General features: G+C 48.4%; 7 protein-coding genes across 7 annotated transcripts; 5 read left to right on the forward strand and 2 right to left on the reverse strand.

Moving 5' to 3' along the window:
- The first annotated feature begins 1,573 nt into the window (after positions 1 to 1,573).
- Positions 1,574 to 3,479, forward strand: EDB82DRAFT_483587 (uncharacterized protein). The gene has a single exon (XM_025731802.2). It carries the CDS (start codon positions 1,970 to 1,972, stop codon positions 3,242 to 3,244), a length of 1,275 nt encoding a protein of 424 aa, XP_025590791.1. The 5' UTR covers positions 1,574 to 1,969; the 3' UTR covers positions 3,245 to 3,479.
- On the forward strand, positions 3,459 to 4,347 carry EDB82DRAFT_483604 (thioredoxin-like protein). The gene is made up of 3 exons (XM_025731801.2): positions 3,459 to 3,548; positions 3,603 to 3,623; positions 3,681 to 4,347. Exons 1-3 carry the CDS (start codon positions 3,502 to 3,504, stop codon positions 4,288 to 4,290), a joined length of 678 nt encoding a protein of 225 aa, XP_025590790.1. The 5' UTR covers positions 3,459 to 3,501; the 3' UTR covers positions 4,291 to 4,347.
- Positions 4,348 to 4,478: 131 nt separating this feature from the next.
- On the reverse strand, positions 4,479 to 6,452 carry EDB82DRAFT_425347 (uncharacterized protein; the record flags this gene model as incomplete). Its single annotated transcript, XM_025731800.1, has 1 exon — positions 4,479 to 6,452. One exon carries the CDS (start codon positions 6,450 to 6,452, stop codon positions 4,479 to 4,481), a length of 1,974 nt encoding a protein of 657 aa, XP_025590789.1.
- A 2,190-nt stretch (positions 6,453 to 8,642) lies between these two features.
- EDB82DRAFT_423140 (uncharacterized protein) lies at positions 8,643 to 10,493 on the reverse strand (the record flags this gene model as incomplete). The annotated part of the gene is made up of 1 exon (XM_025731799.1): positions 8,643 to 10,493. The coding sequence occupies one exon, from the start codon at positions 10,491 to 10,493 to the stop codon at positions 8,643 to 8,645; it is 1,851 nt and encodes a 616-aa protein (XP_025590788.1).
- Positions 10,494 to 12,560: 2,067 nt separating this feature from the next.
- EDB82DRAFT_15162 (ORMDL family-domain-containing protein) lies at positions 12,561 to 13,811 on the forward strand. Its single transcript, XM_065607073.1, has 2 exons — positions 12,561 to 12,853; positions 12,939 to 13,811. The coding sequence occupies exons 1-2, from the start codon at positions 12,697 to 12,699 to the stop codon at positions 13,457 to 13,459; spliced, it is 678 nt and encodes a 225-aa protein (XP_065465359.1). The 5' UTR covers positions 12,561 to 12,696; the 3' UTR covers positions 13,460 to 13,811.
- A 21-nt stretch (positions 13,812 to 13,832) lies between these two features.
- On the forward strand, positions 13,833 to 15,869 carry EDB82DRAFT_549867 (uncharacterized protein). The gene has a single exon (XM_025731796.2). It carries the CDS (start codon positions 14,216 to 14,218, stop codon positions 15,659 to 15,661), a length of 1,446 nt encoding a protein of 481 aa, XP_025590786.1. The 5' UTR covers positions 13,833 to 14,215; the 3' UTR covers positions 15,662 to 15,869.
- A 192-nt stretch (positions 15,870 to 16,061) lies between these two features.
- Positions 16,062 to 17,098, forward strand: EDB82DRAFT_483617 (S-adenosyl-L-methionine-dependent methyltransferase). Its single transcript, XM_025731795.2, has 3 exons — positions 16,062 to 16,406; positions 16,477 to 16,654; positions 16,709 to 17,098. Exons 1-3 carry the CDS (start codon positions 16,196 to 16,198, stop codon positions 17,046 to 17,048), a joined length of 729 nt encoding a protein of 242 aa, XP_025590785.1. The 5' UTR covers positions 16,062 to 16,195; the 3' UTR covers positions 17,049 to 17,098.
- Positions 17,099 to 17,248: the final 150 nt, after the last annotated feature.

Genomic DNA, 17,248 nt, shown 5'->3' on the forward strand with positions numbered 1-17,248 from the left:
GGCGTAATCAAAATCGATAAAAAAAGGATTGTCGAAAGAAAATCGCTTTTTGTTTAGCAATCACAGTCGACGGTAGTTCCCTAGTGTCGAGTATCGAGTCTTCCCGAGCCTAAATGTCCAGCCTGCGTCGGCAACGGATGATGAGCGGCAATATGATCGGTCGATAGGTAATATGTACGACTGAGAAGGCAGTCCTGAGATGGCAGAATCGTCGCGCAATAAGTTGCGATGCGTTAAGGAGAGCTGTTCAAGTGCGATAAAAAGGGAGACTGATTGATGATGGCGTGGAGAGAAAAGATGGTTTTGAAAAGGTGGAGGGAAGTGAAGAAGTGGACGGGACGGAATGCCTTTGTTTGGGGTTGGACTAGGCTTTGAATGAATGAGGGAGACCTTCCAAGGTTCCAGTTTTTGGTTGTCTGGGGCTAGTGAATTTTGCCTGCTAGGCCTAGGCCAAGGCAAGTCGGTGGGTCACAAGTACCTTATTCGCTATAATCCATCGGCTTGGGCCACACTTGAGGCCCGCACAGCCAATCTACCGCCCGGGGCCAGTGTTGAAGCCACACGTGAACAGGGCCCGTAGAGGGGCATATTCACCCTCCATAACAGCGTTAATTATTAGCAACTTTACGGGCGTGTTACCATTGGTGGCTGCTGATTCCAAGCATGCCCGAAGGTGGTTTCAACTGAGCCAGACTCCACCGTAGCCCGGCTTGGTCTTTCAGCTGCTTGTCATGACTCTTGTCTTCGACGCAAATTTCATCCAATATCAACAAACAGTCTAACCTTTACGACTCGGCAAGCACACGTGGCATAAGGTCGGTCAAATTACCGGCTCTAGTTATGGTAACATTGCCTTGAATTGGGCACGGAATTATTGAGATTACTTAACTAAGCCCGGGCCGTCATAACGGGGCCGGATCGGGATCTTTCCCCAATTCGTAGTCCGTTGCGGCTCATCCGCCGTTCTGCCTCGGCGTGGAGTGTCGGTGCAGTTCTGCTGGTTTCCAAAGCATTGAACGGTGTAGTTTGTTACGTGGTGTTTAAATTCCTCTCAGGAAGATTGCCAGATGGTCGATCAATTCAATAGCATGAAGCAAACTGGGTAGACCATGCTCGATGAGAAGCTGATTACAGGGCTATTCCATGGTAAGCTTCATTCTGGAAGCGGAGGATACACGGACCTCAATGCTTTGTTTTTTAATGTCTCATTCATTGGACATCTAGGTCACAGCCGAGACAACGAAGCCCCTGTCTATTGAGATTTAAATGAGATTTAAATGAGATAGGCGGTGAAAAGTGAGATCAGCTTAATTGTGTCGATATTTGCAAGGAATAACAATTCGACTAGAATTGAGTCTTTCTTCTCTTAGAGTGGATATAGCCATGGACATTGAGGTATTACCGATTAATGTGAAACTCGAAAACAAGGGAATTACTCTCCGATACTGCACTGACACCATAATGCCCTCAATACTACGTCAAGGACTTATTAGACTTTGGATATACGCATGGGAATATAAATTAACTTCCGTCTCCATGTTTGTAAAACTAGTAGCGATAAAACGTCTTACTGTTGTTCGTTGCATAATGTCAGCGCCAAGGAAATTCCAGTATAAATCTTTCGTAACAATATGTGAACAAGATGACACGTAATATCCATAGAAAATCACAACACACCTTCAATTGATGACTCACGATTTCACCGTCATCATGATCTCTAAACTTCTCCGAGATTCCGGGAGGCTGGGCTCCTCAACACGGCCGACAGCTCACCAAGTCGGCGTCCAAAAGACCCACTATCGGAAGTATCTGCAGGGTCCAGCTTCGGCCGACGACGACCCACTCCTCCGAGTCTCTTATCGCTTATCGCAACCAAATTCGCAGAAAATTTCTGGCAACTTTGGATGCATCTGATCTGAGTTGAGTTCTAGATCGTCCACCAAATCACGATCCATCGACACAACACAAAATGGCGACAAAAGAAAAGAAGGAGAAGAAATCCAAGTCTTCCCGATCAGAATCAAAGGCTGAGAAGCCTGAGAAGGTCGTCAAGGTCGAAAAGATTGAGACTGAAACCACAGAAGCAGAAGCAGAAGCAGAAGATGTCGACATGGCAGAGTCTGAACCCGCGTCCTCGTCCAAGCGCAAGATCGAGCTTGAGGAAATCGAAGTCAACGTAGACGCCCCCGAGCCTCCATCCAAGCGCGCAAAGCGTGCGCTCAAGAAGGGCAAGGGATTGCCCGCGAAGCAAGGCAGCGACGACGAGAAGAAAGAGGAGGGCAAGGACAAGAAGACCCGGTCGGAGCACAGTGTCTGGATTGGTAACCTACCTTTCTACATCACGCCTGTCGAGATGCGCAAGTGGCTCGTGGATAACTCTGGAGGTGTCATCACTGACGAGATGATCACTCGCATCAAGCTACCAACCAACAAGGAGCCCGGCCGAGACAAGAGCGCCAAACCTACAAACAAGGGATTCGCCTACGTCGATTTCTCAGACATTGGACCCAAGGTCTCTGCTATTTCGCTCACTGAGAGTGACCTCGGCGGCCGAAAACTTCTCATCAAGGATGCGACATCCTTCGAGGGTCGACCCAAGAAGGAGGCTGAGGCCACTGAGGATGCGGCCGACGGCAAAACCGCCACAGAGCAGAAGCAGGACGAAAATGCCAGCCGCAAGATCTTTGTAGGCAACATGGGTTTCAAGACAACCGATGAGGACCTGTCCAGAAACTTTGAAAAATGTGGCGAGATCGAATGGATCAAGGTTGCCACGTTTGAGGACACCGGAAAGTGCAAGGGTTTTGGCTGGGTCAAGTTCAAGGAGCCCGAGGCTGCGGCGTGGGCTGTCAAGGGCTTTGTCAAGATCAAGGAAGAGATTGAGACAGAAGAGGATTTCAAGGACGATGAAGAGAAGGACAAGTCCCAACAGAAGCAGTTCAAGACGCGCAAGTGGTGGGTGAACCGATTGATGGGCCGTGAGCTCAAGATCGAGCTGGCCGAGGACGACCAAGCGCGATACAAGAAGCGATTTGGCAAGGACAGAAAGGCAGCCGACAATGATAGCAACCCACGAGGCCGTCCTCCACCACGCAGAAACGACCGGGGTGACAACAGAGCTGGCGAAAACAAGGGCGCTGGTGAGGGCACAACAAAGCCTCTCAAGGAGTCTGAAGATATTGCTGTTGCTAGATTGACGGGTGCGGTGGTGAAGCACACGGGTTCCAAGATGACGTTTGATTAAGTACAGCGAGATATAATTCACGTTTCGAGATACCCCCAGTTTCAACGCTCTTTAGCATCTGGTGTAAAAATGTATATACTCGTGATGTGATTCCTGGCATGATACTTCTTTGAATGTTCGGTCGCCAAACTGCCACTCTATCGCTCCTGGGGTCCGATGCGGAGCCTTGACTTCCCCGCATTAATATATATATCAATGCCAGTGGTGTTTCGAATAATAGAACTTTTCTTTTTCATACACAAGACGAGCAAATCAACATGTACGAATCGCAGATCACCTTGGTAATGGACACCGTATGTCCTTGGTATGAACTCTTTGTATGCACTGATAGAATGACTTGTCACTAATCTCATATTAGGACATACCTGGGAAAGAAGAGGTACATATCCTTGACCAACTCTACTCTAACGAACTGATGCTTAAACTGACATCTCAGGCTTGATGAGGCCCTTACTCAGTTCCGCTCCTCTCCCTCATCATCCTCAATCTCTTTTGATCTCCAATTCTCATCCTACCAGCCCAGTCCCAGCCGTCCTGAAACCATCCCAGACCGCGCCGTACATGCTCTCCATGAGAAGCATAATAACAACGAAGAGGCGCAGAAGCTTTTCGAGGAACACATGATCTCGCTTGCAAAGCCGCTGAACATCCCAATCGCCTTCACAGGACCAACCGGTAATTCATTCCCAGCTCACCGGATCATTCAGCAAGTCCAGGAGACGCATGGGGCAGAAGTAACCAACAAGCTTGTGGATGCATTGTTCAGACTGTACTTCGCTGAAGGAAGACATCCTGGTGAAGACGATATGTTGGTCGAGGCTTGTGTCGAAGCTGGCCTAGTTGAGAAGGAGGCAAATGACTTAGTCGGGGACAAAACAAAGGGTGAGAGGAAAACAAAAGAGGACATTAGAAGTATCGGCATGGACATCGACTCGGTCCCTACTGTCATCATTGAAGGACGAAGACGAGACTTGACGCTCACAGGATTGAAAGAAGTATCGGAATATGTCAAAGCAATGGAGACAATCAAGAAGGAAAGTACATAATCACCAAGAACGAATAGCTTTGTTAGGGGTCATAATGTTACATTCTTACTTCCGTGAAGAAATGTTGCTAGTAAATACATGAAGAACAAAGGACATGATATCATATCTCATTACAAAGTCGTAGCAGCACTCTCTCCAAGAGCCTCTTGATTTTCATACATTTCTCATCCCATCATACATCGTTGTTCTCATGAGCGACTAAACATCAGAGGAACAAGCACACTCCGACTCTCCAGCGCTCGTCGGTCCTCCATGACCATATTAGGTCCAAAGGCTGTGCCGAGATCCCGGCCTGCCAGGAACCGGCACGCGTTCGCCTCACCAACACGAGGCTTCTTGCTTTGGCAGAATTCGCGGCTCAACTTGGACAGGACAGCTGCTTTGGCTTTTTGTAGTGCGCTCACTCTTGCGGCGGCGTCCTCGGCGAGAAGACGGTGCGCCTCTTCTTGTTCTATGTTACGCTGGACAGGAGATATACCCTCGTTAGGATCCCGACTATTACTCCTCCTTGCGGTTGGGTCGTAGGTAGTGGGTTGGAGGAGGACAGGTTGAGGATCATTGATTAAGAGGGGTGCAGTGATGTTGGGAACGGGAGTACAGGGGCGGAGACTCTCCTCTTCCACTGAAGGTTGGCGTTTGGATTTATGGCGGTGCGATAGAGAGCGTAGAGAGGACTTGGGTGAGGGGGATGGGGTTTCTGGGGTATCATGATCGCTGCTGCGATGCTTTCTTCTGCGACGGCGAGAGCGCTTCTTTCGCAGTTTTGTACTAAAGCCCGCATCTGATTCATATACAGGGGCAAAGACATCGTCGTTGATGAGAACGTCGTGAGGTTGAAAATCGTCAATGACTTCATTCTCAATGTCATCAAAGGGGAAACCACCAAGGTCGAAATCCAAGAGCTCGCGACTAGCGGCAGTGACGGCGGCACTTGGACTGGGGAGATGCTCAGAGCTGGGGCTTGTGACCAGACTGTACTCTGACTGGGCGGCCATGCTGTTGCTCCGGGACCACGAATCGTCAGTATCGATAGGAGCAAGAACGTCGTCCCAGTTTCCATTATCAGTGAGAGCAACGCTCTCAAAGTCAAATTCCTTGACCGTTGGGCGATGAGAGTTGATCAAGTTACTGAGCTGGGGCGCGTTCATAGTAGCGTTGCGAACTTGAAGGTATCGCAGCTTAGGGAAGTAAATAGCACCTTTTCCAGGTGTTTCAGGCAGGGGGGACATGGGGGAGGTGACCTCGTGGAAGAGTTTCCTCGAGGCACGGGGTGGTGCGAAGATGGGATCAGCAGCCAGGGCAACTGGACAAGGGCCCTTGCGGCCAAGCCATGTAAAGGCGAACTTTTCAAGATTGGGGGCGAAGGCGCGAATGTATTCATCCATGACTTTAAGATGATCACGGCCAGGCGATGTGCCGTAAAAGTCCCAAGCGTCTACTGAGACGGAGAGCTTGTTGATCTGTCGCCATCGACGTCCAGCAGAGGGGACAGTTCCAAAGCCATTCACATGACGGAGATAGTTAAAGGCAGCGGGATGTAATTGGGAGAGTGATAGCTTGTGAAGTTTGTCTAAGGGAGCACGCTCAAGAGAGATACGCAAGCTGATCAGAGCATAGTCGACGATATCACGACGATATCTCTCTCTAGGGTCTTGTCCAGGACATCTGATAGTGAGATGACGCATCTTAGTGAAGTGGCGCATGGCATTGATAAAGCTAGGGACATTGGTGGCAGCATGAAATAGAGGGGGATACTGCTGTGTAAGGATATCGCCGAGTTCAGCGTTGGCGTACTTGGGTCGTGAAAGCACAGAGCCCATGCTCGTGTGAGGAGTGTATAGAAAACATATCTCATTACCAGAGACGGGGTGAACCAGAGGAGGAAGGAAAGTAGCATCTGAGTGAGGGAAGTAGAAAGTGAGATGCTCGATGTGATGTCCAATACGAGCGAGAGCAGCAACTCGTGCTGACTTGGTAAAGGTTGAGGCGGAGAAGGAGACGTGGATGCGAGTGAATAGACGCTTGGTGAGAAGATTACAGCAAGCTGATGAGGACTGGCGAATGTTGCAGAGGTCTGTGGTTGAGAGGTGAGGGAAGAGAGAGTCTTTGATATGATCGCTTCTTAAGATGGCAAGAAAGAGTTGTTCTGTTGAGGATGCCATTGTAATCTCATGTCGGGGAGGGCTTTGGCCTCTGAGTGTTTGATGCTTGTTTTGAGATGTGTATGATATGTCTGATACAAAGTCAAGTAGTTGATGTAAGTCAATGTGGTATTCAGATAGATTGTTCAATTATAGGTAGTATCAAGAAAGACAAAGGGTTTGAGACAGGCCACGAGCGCCAGGCCCGGGCGGTCGAGATATATCTACTTTGACTATAATCTCCAAGATCAGCCTCGCTCTTTTGTCTAATTCAGTAATAAATCAGACCGAGAAAAGTGAAAATTCGCTTTTTTTTCCTTCCCCCGCCCCATTTCTTCTCATGCTGTACCTCTTTCTAACTCCTGACCCTAAGGTAGGTCGGCTGCAGGTGCTATCGTGAGATGGTCACCCTCGACTAACAACGACTGGCTGTCAGTGACTCAGAGTTTCAAAGACCCTGTCTTGTCTAACTAAGATCGTGGAGACTTTTTGTGCGCGTTGGAAGAAAGACTAAAGACGCGTTGCGCTCGTATCTTGATTGGTTGTCTTGGTTTATATATCCTTGTCAATGCAGATCTGCCGCGAGGGGCATCGTGGCGGTGAACTTGACTGGTACTTGAATGGCCTCAAGATCTACAACCACTCAAGAGGCCGACTGCAAACTCTTTCAATGCAGATGCTTTCTATTTCCAGCCTCGCCACATGTGTCGACCCTTCTTGACCCATTCGGTTCAGGCCTCCCGGATCTCCTTCTCAGGTACTATCCAAGTACCTCTTCCATCGGATGTCTATCGATAGCGCTTCTCCATCCATGGTCCCGCGCCCAGGAAACATGCATATAGTTTCTATCCAATCATTGTTGTGTCCAACAACGCGGCAGACGCGTTGTTTCAACGGCACTTGTCGCGCTGTGATAGGCTGTGTCTTACTATATTCCAACTTCTAAACCGTCGTGTTAGTCAACGACAACTAAGAGTCAGAGTTAGATGGGACGGGACGGAAAGAATACTACACTCTATGAGAGTCTAATATTGTTGTACTCGACTTCGTCAGTATAAACAATGGCTCTATAGGTTATCAAACGACCCTCATTGAAACTTGGACTCTTTCAACAGGCTCATCCACGTTCCACTTGCCAACTGGACGTTGCGAAGAGTCACAAACTATACTAGTCTCTGCCATTTAATGCCAACCATCCATCCAACCCATCATATCCCTGTTGGTACAACCTTGCTCTGAAAAAGGTCCTGTCATAATCAAGAGGACGTAAAAGCCTCAACCCTAAAACATGCATCCCTATTAAGCTTCTTATTTCCCCACCCCTACAACGCAACATAGCCTAGGTAGTTAGCTCGTTCTCATCCGGCCCTTTGCATCTATGACTCTATGGCTGCAAGACGCTTCTGCCGCGTCCAAACTCGTGGCGATGGATCCATCCGTGCTCACGCTAGAGTATAGGGCACTGGTTATTAATGCATCTTGCTTCTTTCTTGGATGTGACGCTGCATTGTCGCGAGACTTTGTCACACCAAGACCCTTGTCACTTGTCTACTACATACTCGTAAATGTCACTCATTGTCAACTGGTCGTTTTCATCTAGTAAATCTCGCCTTCTCTGTCAAGAGACACCAATAAGATGATTTGCCTTCCATTATGTCGTAAATATTGCGTGATGGGAAAGATGTTCGTTCATAATCTAACTCTAGAGTCGTAGCAAATCTGACATATGTGCCTAGCGACCGTTGTATAGTTTGTCTCAATCCACGCGTGACCCTTGCAAGCAAGTCTTTGTGCAGGAGTGTGCGTCTAGCTTAGACCAATAGATATGGACCTTCTCTACGACTCGTTCGTCCACTCGAGCTGCCTCGAGCCCTGGTACAGGCGAAATCGTCACTCATTACAAGAGTCACCCATGTCTCAAAGACACTTGACTCCATCGTCCACAGTGTTTCAATCTTGTCACCCTGTGTTTCGTTTCAAACGGCTCATATCAACTAAATTGAATATAGCAACAAGTGGTGGGTATCAAAGTCTACGATCCCTTTCGCCAAGTCTGGATGAGTCCCGCTCAGGGCAGACAGCTCGGCTTTCATGCGCCAACCAGTTCCCAGAGCCACTCAGCTCCGAGAGTATATCAATGCACCATAAACTCTAGCCCTGCGCCAACCAATGCTGTGTACTTTCTTAATGTACTAACCAAACAGGAGCTCTCTATTTGCCCCTGCCCCTTCCCCGTCCACGGCCTCCTCCTCCCCGTCCACCTCGGCCGCCACGCCCACCCCCTCTTAGCTTAGAAGACGGAGGTGCGTTATTGCCGTACGATCTCCCCTGTCCCTGCGAGCCTCGAGGGGGAGATGGTGGGGGGACATTTCTAAAGTCTCGCGGAGGAGGCTTTCGTGGGAGTGACGAGAATGAACCCAACCCTCGCATAGATGGTGGTGGCCCAGGAGGAGGGGGCCCAGGAGGGAGGGGAGGCTGGGCTGGTCCATTCTGTCTGGGGTTCCTTCGTGGCCGGTTGTTTTGCGTGTTTGGCATCTGAATGTTGCTGGCCATTCGAATTTGTCCGACGGCTGGTTTCTGAACGCGTTTATTCCCTAAGAATTCGACCTCCGAGTCGCTATCAGAGTAGTGTACGTTTGTCGTCCGCGCAGCGTGGCCGCGGATTCTGAGCTCAGGAGCCCTTGCGGATCTGCCGGTTGTATTTCCTCCTGTTGCCTCCTCGATCGTTGCCATACCACAATTAGGGTCGATGTACTGGTCACGGTTCTTCACAGACCAGGTAGGGTTAGACAGCTCGGTACGCTGAGTTCTGCAATCCGAGGAAAAGTGCCCATCACTTCCACACACAGAACACGATGCAGGAATGAACGCGACCTTTTTGACCGTAGATACATCTGGGTGAAACGATCGCCACACTTCTGTGCACTCCTCCTCAAGGTGATCTGTTGAATTGCAGAACACACAAGCAAGTCCTTCCTCTTTGGTCAACGCCAGCTTCTCAGTGCAGCCGCTTGTTTGATGGCCAACCTGACGACATTTCCTGCACCTTTCTTTCTCAGGGCAGCATACAATCGAGTGGTCCAGACTTCCACATGATGAGCAGACAAGCGTCGGGCAGCTCGGCGCCAAGTGTGTGTTCAAGCCGCAGAGAAGACACATTTGAGCAGGGTTACTGGCTGATGGGAAGTATCTCTGTTGTTGTTCCAACGCATCGTTTCCGGTAGGAACTTTTCTGTGCGTCTCGATTATCGGCAAACTCTGGTGATTTGAAACTTTGGGTGCCGAGTCGCCATTGGTTTCGTTGGCCCCTCCTCCCTTTCTTTCACTTGTGCTAAGTGTTGGTTCGTACTCAGCTTCGCTCTCAGACTCGTCTTCATCGATCTCTCCCTCGCTTACACTAGAACCGCGAGAGCGTTTGCCTTTGTGGACGGGTTCCTTGCTGGGTTGCTTTGTCACCAAACTGTCTAGGGTTGACTGATTAGGTCCAGGCCCCTTGGGTAGGAGACTTTGGAGGAAAGCACCAAGTTCGCCAGTACTTTCAAACTCTTTCGCGACTTGCTTGGCACTCTTTTTCTTCTTCGGCTTCATTCCCCTCAGGTGATCAATGTACCAAGCGTAAGCAGACTCAGCTACATGGACATCGATGCCTTTGCTAATGGCTGAATTCATTTGCACAAATGCTTTGACCCAGACCTTGAATCTTTTGAGCCAGGAGCCGCTTTTGCTCTCGGAAGTGTCGGGCAACTTGAAGCTCCATTCCGAATGCTTAAAGTCAGGAATATCATCCGTACCTCCAGGTGCGGAATCTCCGGCGGAAGATTCACTCGTGTTCAATGAGCCATTCGAAGATTTCTGGTCTTCATCTTGTGAGCTTTTGGTCGCGGAGGAGCGTGTGACGGGACCATTCTTCCTCGAGCGCTTAGACTCGGGTGCTGAAGAAGCTTCCTTCGCTTCGGATGCATCCTCGAGAGACCTCTTTTTGGTCCCTGTAGTTACGGCTGCAGCCTCTGCTTCATCGTCGCTGGACAAATAGATGACGTCTCCTGGGTCTTCAGTTGCCATCTTGGGAGAACGGCAATGGATGAAACTTGTAGAAGCGATGGTAGTTTCCTTATGTTTTCAGGAACGCGAGGTGATGAAGCCGCAGGGTAACTTATTTTCTTTGTAGAATACCGAGTACTCTTGATCAACAAAGCAAGATCTGGAGTTTTTCGATTCAAAACCACTTGGCTATCTCAATAATACTCGTCCGTGATTAAGTATCCTAGTCAAAGATCTCAATCAACAATGTCCACCAGAAGTAGTTTTCTAGTGAGCACGTGCATTTATCCAGTCAAGGTCTCACCTGCGTTGGCTTGATCTCTTCGAGGACGGGAAAAAATACGTACATGAACAAACGTACCTATGAAGTCATTTGAGTAAAATTCAGGCAGGAGATTGAAAAGCAAAAAAGCAGCATTCAATAGTGCTACAAAGGCAACTCAGGGTTCTCTGACTGATTCAGTACTCAACAGTAAAAAGTCAAGCTTTCTTGCTGAAGCGAGATGCGACGATGCTTCTCGTTCGTATCAAGGAGACGCGAAATGAAAGCTGTGATGATATCGATAAGTTCAAAGACCAGGCTTGGGAGAAAATTCCTCTGCTAGCCAATCAGGGAGAGTTCACTGCAGGGGAAAGGTTGGTAGGTATCAGTTGACAAGCCGAAGATTAGCCCGTATTGATTTACTGCTGACTAATCCAAACAACAGCTGCTGTCGGAGCAACATCTCATGTCAGTCGTTTTACAGGTCGATTCCACGCGTTGGTCAAGATATCGTGGGTCTACATCAGACGTCTTGTCTTTCTATTTCGTCTTCATACTCGTGGACAATGAATGGTAAAAGGTGGCTGAAGATAAGTCGGTCTAGCTTTGACATGTCATTCCACGCCATCTTGAGATTGTCATGGGTCTTTTGCTTTCTCATTTCGGGTAGGACAGAGATACATATATCGGATAGCAATCTCGTTGCGATATCCCCGCCCAATCTTTTTACAGATCTCGCTTCTTATTACTTGTCCAATCACAACAATCATTTTACAACAGAGCACGATTGATTATTTTAGTATCAGTTGTTATTGTTTGACTCAAACCGAGACAAAACTGCAAACCATCATTACTTGCAATACAACGTTTGCTGTTCGTTCAAATTGCCGATCACGTGTAGCTGAAGCAAAACGTCAAGATTGTTCTGGATGACCTTGGCGTTGCAGTCGTGTATTGCAAGCAACTCCCCGACTACAACTAGCCTCGTTCTGGCCAATTCTCGGCCTCTTCTACCATCTCCGGATCTCAATACTACACGTGAATCCCTGCTCAGATCGAGTTCTGGCTTCATTTCCAAACATCACGAGACACAGATTTCTATAGTTGGTAATACCATAAAAAGTCAGGTAAGTCTGATGCCTGCTTAGGTCAGGTCCCCTAATAATATGGAACGGACCAAAGTCAAATGCCCCTGAACAAATACCCTACACTACCAATCTATCCCTTGAAGGTCCCCTGAATAATCCCCGGACTAACCATGCTTCCAGCAAACTACCGCTGCAAGCTCACCCGCTATAGTCGCTAATTTCAGCAGCAGGCTCCACATCTTCCGCCTAATCCCCGTTGCTTGTCCAGGTTGCATTGCGTGTCCCTTTCTGTCGATTGGCTGTTCCATCCTTCTATCGGCTCCTTTCTCATGAGAGTGGCTCCTTCACCATCTCACGAGGGACATTGAATATTCCGGTTCGGCTTCCCATCCCCTCTCATCTCGTACAGTCCTTCCACATTGATTCCTTTCTTGATACCTTTTCCAGTTACATCACATCAAACCCATCTTCATTAACTGATACTGGCTTGCGCCGTTACCACGTCTGACTGACTTAACTTCTGTTCTCATTATACAGCATCAAACATACAAACAAAGCCACTCTCTTTGCCCTTGCATTCGCCCCCAGACGCCATCCCGTGACATCATTAGGGGGAAACATCCAACTACGACTCTTCTTTTAGTCCCAATTCAAAAAGAAATACTATCATCCACCAACAACGCTCGAACCCTGAGCGTCCGTTGGCCTCAGCCTCAAACCCGTCGATCATCCCCTTCCATCCGTTCGACTGACGCTTATTTTTCATCTTCACCCCGTCAATACCGCCAAGCTGTCTTCCCCAATTCTACTTCAGCGCACCGTCTCCTACGACGCGGCGAACAAACCTCCGCGCCGGGGTAGCATCTATCTCAACATGCCCGAGCGAAACACAGGAGAAGGAGCTGCTGGAGCTCGAAGGAGGAGATCTAGCAGTATCCTCCAAGTCTACCATGAGCCTCCTGAGACTCTCGAGCAAATCAGTGATCAGGCTGCCCTGCCTAATCTCAACGCCAACTGGACAAACGCCAAAGGTACATCACTTCTCTTATCGCAGTGCAAATTGCACCAACCAACCCTCAAAAAGTCGCATGCTGACCCAAACTGCCAATCATACAGGTGCCTGGACAATCCACATTGTCTTGATTCTCGCTGCCAAAATTATCTTCGACGCGATCCCTGGTGTCTCACAGGAGACTTCATGGACCCTTACCAACATGTCCTACATGTTTGGCTCCTACATTATGTTCCATCATGTCCGTGGTGTTCCTTTCGATTTCAACAGTGGCGCTTTCGACAACCTCAACATGTGGGAGCAGATTGATAACGGGGCACAATACACACCAACCAAGAAGTTCCTTCTCAGTGTCCCGATCGGCCTTTTCCTTGTTAGCACCCACTACACACATTACGACTTGACATACTTTACCATTAACTTGCTGGCTGTCTTGGGAGTCGTTATCCCTAAGCTACCATTTGTGCGTTACCACTCCCTTGTGTTTCTATTGGGTCCCGCCTTGAATCCAAAGCGCTTCTCCTCTATTACGCAATCGATATGTTTTCACATGGAACTTAGTACTGACTTTCCGCAGAGCCACCGAATGCGTTTCGGTCTATTCTCAGGCATTCCAGAGGAATAGGAATAAGCTATGGTTGGAGAAGCAGAGACGGAATAACTACCGCGGGCCTGACTTGCTCGGCTGATATCAGGGGCGTTCGGATAAGGCAATTTTCGGCATAAAAGAGAATGGGAGGTATTGCAAAATAAAAGAAGGGGTTGAGATTGTGCAAGGTAATAGCGAGCATTGTGGGTCGCGCAGCTGGTGGACGTAATGCTCGGTCTTTCAGCGGTAGCATCGAAACATCAATTGGATTAAAGGTACCAGCATTTCCTCAACACTGCCATTCTCGTGTGAGCCACTCTCCTATTGCCTGCGAATACCTGACCTGCCCGCACCGTTGTCATGGGTGCTGACAAACCTTGTTGGGCGTTTTGTCCGGCGGTGATGCGCATGATATATTCATGAATATGGAGAGAGGTCGCCTCTGAAGCCTAACTGTGCCATCGTCTCATTATTAAGTCGTTTAATCATGCGATATCATAATGCAAAGGAATTTATGGTGAGTTGGCTTCATGTGTCTGAGGCAATCGGTGTCTCCTATTGCCTCAACTGAGGGCAACATTTGCATGTGAGCGAGCAACGTAATGGATTCTCTTCCATCAGCCATCAATAATGCAAAGCCGCAAGTATAAATCAACCGCGTTCACCAGATGTTTGTCTGTGCTTAAGACTTTCTTTTCAGCTTCTTCTGACTTGCAATAAAGTTCAGACATAGTTCTTCATCTGCATCAAGTCAATCGTTTTGTACACAACATTATCTTTCAGTCATTCATCATGATGCGCAACGCTTTGGCCGTCATGGCCATTGTCAACGGTCTTGCCCAGGCCAACCGCTTCTCCTGGCAGAGCGAGGCTGAGACCGATGTTGGCAAGCATGGTCAGGACCATGATCAAAGCTTTCAGGACGTCGGTTCCCTCTTTGATTGGGATGATGATAAGAATGAGGAAGAGAAGATGCAATCCGAGGCAGACTACGAGAAGCTCAAGCTTTTGAAGAAAAAGTTGAAGAATGAAGAAGAAGAAGAGGAGGAGGAGGAGGAGGAGGAGAAGGAGGAGGAGGAACCCGAGGTCAAGGAGAAGAAGAAGGAGTACGAGCACGAGCACGACAAGAACAAGCATTACGACCATGGGTACAACAAGGAACATCACGACTATAACGCTGATCCCAAAACACACAAGACCTATGATTACTACAAGCCTACTATCACAGGACATCACAAGCACCATGGCGATCACTATGATGTGTACGACTACAAGAAACCCATCATTGTTGATGGTAAGAAGTACGATTACGTTCACGAGCCTATCACAAAGCATCATACCTACACCAAGATCCATGAGCCCGTGGTCAAGCCCGGATGCTATGGTGATAAGTGTGACCACAAGCCCTGCAACAAGTGTGGTGATGACTGGGCTCAACCCGGCTGCTGGCACTGTAAGAACCACGAGGGCGAGGTGGTTGAGACCAAGACCACCAAGTATGCTCCTGAGAAGACTGATGATAAGTATCATGGTGCCAAGACCTACACACACAAAGGTGTAACTGTCATCGTCCCCAAGGAGACCAAGGCTCCTGAAGCTCCCAAGATCGAGAAGCCCAAGGAGCAGCCTAAGAAGGAGGAGAAGTACGAGGACATCTGCCGCAAGGTCACCAAGGGTCACGGAGAGCACAAGTACGAAGAGACCATTTGTGATAGGGTCAAGCACCAGAAAGAATATCCCAAGGTCTATGTTGAGCCCAAGGAGGAGAAGTATGAGGATATCTGCCGAAAGGTCACTAAGGGTCATGGACAGCACAAGCATGAGGAGACTATTTGTGACAGGGTCAAGTACCAGAAGGAGGAGCACCCCAAGAAGAACTATGTTGAGCCCAAGAAGGAGGACATTTGCGACAAGATCAAGGGCTGCCCTGCTCCCGCTCCCGCTCCTCAACTTCATTACCCCAAGGTCGAGCCTGTTCCTATTCCTGCTCCTCAGCCTTACTATCCTAAGGTCGAGCCTGTCCCAGCCCCAGCTCCTCAGCCCAAGCTGGAGGAGATCAAGCCAGTTCCCGTCCCTGCTCCCGTTCCTGTGAACCCTGAGCAGGTTTCGCCCAAGGGCAATGGCTTTGAGGAGGCTCCCCGAGTCCCCTTGACTGTCTCCAAGTCCGGAGCCAACTTCAACACAGTCTCCATTGCCGGCACCATTGTTGTCGGCATTGTTGGTGTTATGCTCCTTTGAGCTCCAACCTCAGACTTGTGAGGGAAGTTGAATGTTGAGACAAGACATAATGGTTCGGTAGAGAGAAGGATCTTGGTCTGTCATGTCTTTTTTTTTCTGTTCTTTTCTTGTCATAAGATCATTGGAGGATGGCCGTTCTCACTATCTTGAATTGTGTATGTAGACAGCTGTACAGTTCTTCAATTGATTGTCCACTCGTTTAGTTTTACTTGATATGTACACTCATTCGTTACTCATGTGAATAATGACAAAAGGTCACTACAAAGTGGTAAATTCTTCGGAATAAGCATCGGATACACGGTGAATATCGCCGACCTGATCTTTGAAGGTCGATCTGACTTCAGCGGACCTTTGTTATAAGTACTAATGTATCTTAAATCCGAGGGCGTTGCCGAACGTACCGTATAGGATCGCTCTATTGGTGGGCCCAAGAGGGGAAGATGGCGAGATCAACAACACATTTGTGTATATAAAGACTCTTTGCCATGTTTTCTCTCGTTATCAACCAGATAATTACTCATATACACTTTCAAAATGAAGGACAATAGCGTTCCTCTTTACACTTCGCCCCAATTGGGCCAGACGGTGACAAACTATGCGGAACAACACTCAACAGCGTTGCCCAAGTATATCACCGATTATCATGCAGACATCTCTGCTAACCGTGATGACTCAAACTACATGAGCTCTGTGTTCCAATCTCAGTACAATACATTTCTGGTCAAGTCCACTGGTGCCAAGAGGGGTAAGCCAATAATATTATATCTCGACTCGTCTAAGTGAACAAGAGAACAACGACTAAAGCTTGTAAACAGTCCTTGAAATTGGCGTCTATGTTGGGTTCTCCGCCCTTGTCTGGGCTGATGCTGTCGGTCCCGATGGGCTTGTTACCGGGTTGGAATTTGAGCCTGAGTATGCTGAATTGTCCAAGAAAGTCTTTGAGGCAAACGGCGTCAAGAATGCAGAGATCATTATCGGTTCCGCTTCTGAATCGTAAGTTGCTCCAAGAACATGTTTCATACGACCGATGCTAATGTGTTTGGCCAGTCTCCCCAAGCTCAACCCCTCTGAGCCTTATGACCTTGTCTTTATAGACGCGGACAAGACTGGCTATCCTGGATACCTGAAACAACTTCTCGAACTATCGAAGCCCGGTAGTTCCAGCAGGCTTCTTCGCCCAGGAACGCTCATTGTCTCGGATAATGTCCTGCGTCGAGGCTTGGTTGCCGATGACAAGGCACTCGGTGACGATGAGCTTCCGGGAGACCAGGTGGAAAGCATCTTGGCTATTCGAGAGTTCAACGACATGGCGCTGAAGAGCTCTCGGCTTGAGACGTTTGTTCTGCCCTTGTGGGACGGTGTTAATATCTCCCGTCTGGTTGATTAGTTAGTTACATGTCAGACATGTCACTTGTGTCACGATGAAGGTGATGTCGAGTAATGTTTGAGGTATATGTATTAAGTTTAAATAAATAACAAAAGTAAATCGTCAATGTGACATGCGCCACACTGGTATCGTCTCTACAAAGACTCCGTATAAATAGACAATTCGTGATCTCATATTCCAGTTAATGAAAACTTTGGGGT

Source organism: Fusarium venenatum (assembly GCF_020744135.1).
Source record: "Fusarium venenatum strain MPI-CAGE-CH-0201 chromosome Unknown EDB82scaffold_1, whole genome shotgun sequence".
Classification (NCBI taxonomy): domain Eukaryota; kingdom Fungi; phylum Ascomycota; class Sordariomycetes; order Hypocreales; family Nectriaceae; genus Fusarium; species Fusarium venenatum.

Coding starts and splice junctions, on each gene's coding strand:
- EDB82DRAFT_483587 (XM_025731802.2), top strand. CDS start 1,970: ATGGCGACAAAAGAAAAGAAGGAGAAGAAATCCAAGTCTTCCCGATCA.
- EDB82DRAFT_483604 (XM_025731801.2), top strand. CDS start 3,502: ATGTACGAATCGCAGATCACCTTGGTAATGGACACCGTATGTCCTTG. Junction 3,549..3,602: donor ATGGACACCGTATGTCCTTG/GTATGAACTCTT, acceptor ATCTCATATTAG/GACATACCTGGGAAAGAAGA. Junction 3,624..3,680: donor ACATACCTGGGAAAGAAGAG/GTACATATCCTT, acceptor CTGACATCTCAG/GCTTGATGAGGCCCTTACTC.
- EDB82DRAFT_15162 (XM_065607073.1), top strand. CDS start 12,697: ATGCCCGAGCGAAACACAGGAGAAGGAGCTGCTGGAGCTCGAAGGAGG. Junction 12,854..12,938: donor CAACTGGACAAACGCCAAAG/GTACATCACTTC, acceptor CCAATCATACAG/GTGCCTGGACAATCCACATT.
- EDB82DRAFT_549867 (XM_025731796.2), top strand. CDS start 14,216: ATGATGCGCAACGCTTTGGCCGTCATGGCCATTGTCAACGGTCTTGCC.
- EDB82DRAFT_483617 (XM_025731795.2), top strand. CDS start 16,196: ATGAAGGACAATAGCGTTCCTCTTTACACTTCGCCCCAATTGGGCCAG. Junction 16,407..16,476: donor GTCCACTGGTGCCAAGAGGG/GTAAGCCAATAA, acceptor GCTTGTAAACAG/TCCTTGAAATTGGCGTCTAT. Junction 16,655..16,708: donor ATCGGTTCCGCTTCTGAATC/GTAAGTTGCTCC, acceptor GTGTTTGGCCAG/TCTCCCCAAGCTCAACCCCT.